We start from the raw sequence: 2,432 nt of genomic DNA on the forward strand, positions 1-2,432 counted from the left end.
CTCTTCTCTCAAAAACACATTTATCGTGCATGATTTTACATTACTTTAACCTTGAGAAAGATACAAGAGAGATAGACCGACCAGACCCTCTAAAAAAAAAACAGCACAAAATTTGTACTAGAGAGAAAGAGAGGGAGAAGAGAGAGAGACAATAGTCGCTTCATTAGTACGAATTCAGCTCTCTTTTGTGTCGAAATTTTAACATGTTAACAAATAATAATCATCATTGTAGGAAAAAAGAACCTTGATGAAATTTAAGCCAATATGGCCGACTAGAAACTATGGGTTTAATGGGTGGGTGTCTTCATATTGATGTACAAGTACATAGGTAGTACATATATTATTTTAAACAAATGTGTCATGTGTGTATTCCCATCTCCCAATCTCACACGTTCCAAAGAGAGGGGAAGGGCGATAGAGTCTTAATTTGTTCCCCTATATTCAGTGTTCATTGAAGAGACTTTAAAAAAATTTAAATGACTTAATTAGAGTAACATTATGAACTCTCAATTTAAATTGCTACTAAATGGACGTACGTCACACAGATGAGAACATAATTATTCAAAGTCCTTCCTTTCCTCTCGCGTGGCAGCTCTAGGTTTAAAAGAATACAATACAGACTATGTTACAGTAGGAACAAAACCAACCGACTTCAAGAATTTTAGAACCAAGGTGGTATTGGAACAGCTGTTAGTTCCAACTTCCCCCTAAAATCCAAGCAGAAAAAAAACTTTGACCCCGATCGAACCCGGAACCTCCGGCGTGCAAGCCCTCCCCCAATGTGATACCCACTCGGTCACAGAGGATGCTATAAATTCGCGTTAAATAATCTCCAGCACGGGAGGCGAACCTGGAGCTACCACTTACCATAGATCCGTTCAAACAATGCACACACACCACACCACAACTTGAATCGAACTTTAGTTTCCGGTCTTAAAGCCAGCTAATTTGAGAAAAAACCTCATCTGTTTAACAAAATCTGCCCTAGCTGGGAATCAAACTCACAACCTAGTGCTTTCAAAGCAGATGTGTTACCTGCCAGCTAACTAGGCTTCAAATATGTTTTCTCTTAAACATAACATGGTTGCTTTTGCCTTGAAAAGTTTCAATTCAAGGGCAGCCAACATCTGTCACAACCAAAGAAGTCTTAGTGGAATCAATCCAACTCCAAACAAAGAATCTGATAAAGATCTACTCTTTGAACATATTAAATCAAAAATTCTTCTCACTGGTCCAATCACAGTGGCTACGTACATGAAAGAAATTCTAACCAATCCAAGCCATGGCTATTACATAAACAAAGATGTTTTTGGTGCCGCCGGTGATTTCATAACATCGCCGGAAATAACACAAATGTTTGGTGAATTGGTAACTTTGTGGTTGACACACGAAATGAACAAAATCAATGCCCCGACAAATAAAATTGACATTGTTGAGCTGGGTCCTGGTCGTGGAACAATGATGAGAGATGTTCTCCGCACCTTTCACAAGTTGAAACTGACAAGTCAAATTGATCATGTTTGCCTTGTTGAAGTTAGTAATGAACTGTCTAAAATACAAGGAACATCTCTGTGTGTACCTGAGAGCATTGAAAGAAATGAAAACATGTTGGTATCTAGGAAAAGGAAGGTTAGTCAAATATTAGATACAGCATCTGTCAATGATAACAAGGACAATAGTAATAAAGAAAATGTCACTAGTGATTCTAAAGAAAGCAAAAATGAAACTCTAGAAGCAGAAGAACAAGATTTATGTTATCAAAGTGGCACAACCAAGAATGGTACAAAGATCAAGTGGTACACGTCCATATTTGATGTTCCACAGAAAAATTTCACTCTGTTTCTAGCTCATGAATTTTTTGATGCTTTGCCTGTGCACAAATTTGTCAAGACAGAAAATGGCTGGCGAGAAATTCTAATTGATTTTAGTGCAAACACCAATGAACTCTGCTATGTGAAATCTAAAAACGCCACTCCAGCTTGTCTGTTCATCAATGAAAACGAAACACGAGATCATGTGGAAATATCATTGCAAACTGGAGTCATAGTGAAGAACATTGCCACACGACTGGAAGAGAATGGTGGTATTGGGTTGATCATTGATTACGGGCACAGTGGAGAAGGCAAAGACACATTCCGTGCTTACTGTAATCACAAACAAACTGACCCGCTGAAGAACATTGGGCATAGTGACCTGACGGCAGATGTTGATTTCAAATACATCCGGGATAGTGTTAAAGACAAGGCGATAACATTTGGCCCGATTACTCAGAGAGAATTCCTCAAACAAATGCATATTGACATCAGACTCAATGCTCTTATGGGCGTATGCTCTAATGATCACGAAGTCAAAATACTTCAAAGTGCAGTTGATATGTTAGTTGATGAAAATCAAATGGGAGTCAGGTTCAAATTCTTGAGCATGTTTCCTTC

General features: G+C 38.4%; 1 protein-coding gene across 1 annotated transcript; it reads left to right on the plus strand.

Moving 5' to 3' along the window:
- Positions 1 to 940: 940 nt before the first annotated feature.
- LOC103520542 (protein arginine methyltransferase NDUFAF7, mitochondrial) lies at positions 941 to 2,427 on the plus strand (the record flags this gene model as incomplete). The annotated part of the gene is made up of 1 exon (XM_008485642.3): positions 941 to 2,427. A coding segment is annotated over exon 1 (1,368 nt), but the record flags the coding sequence as incomplete, so codon positions are not given.
- Between the last annotated feature and the right edge of the window lie 5 nt (positions 2,428 to 2,432).

The sequence above is a fragment of the Diaphorina citri genome, unplaced genomic scaffold (genome assembly GCF_000475195.1).
Source record: "Diaphorina citri unplaced genomic scaffold, Diaci psyllid genome assembly version 1.1 scaffold3761, whole genome shotgun sequence".
NCBI classification, from domain to species: domain Eukaryota; kingdom Metazoa; phylum Arthropoda; class Insecta; order Hemiptera; family Psyllidae; genus Diaphorina; species Diaphorina citri.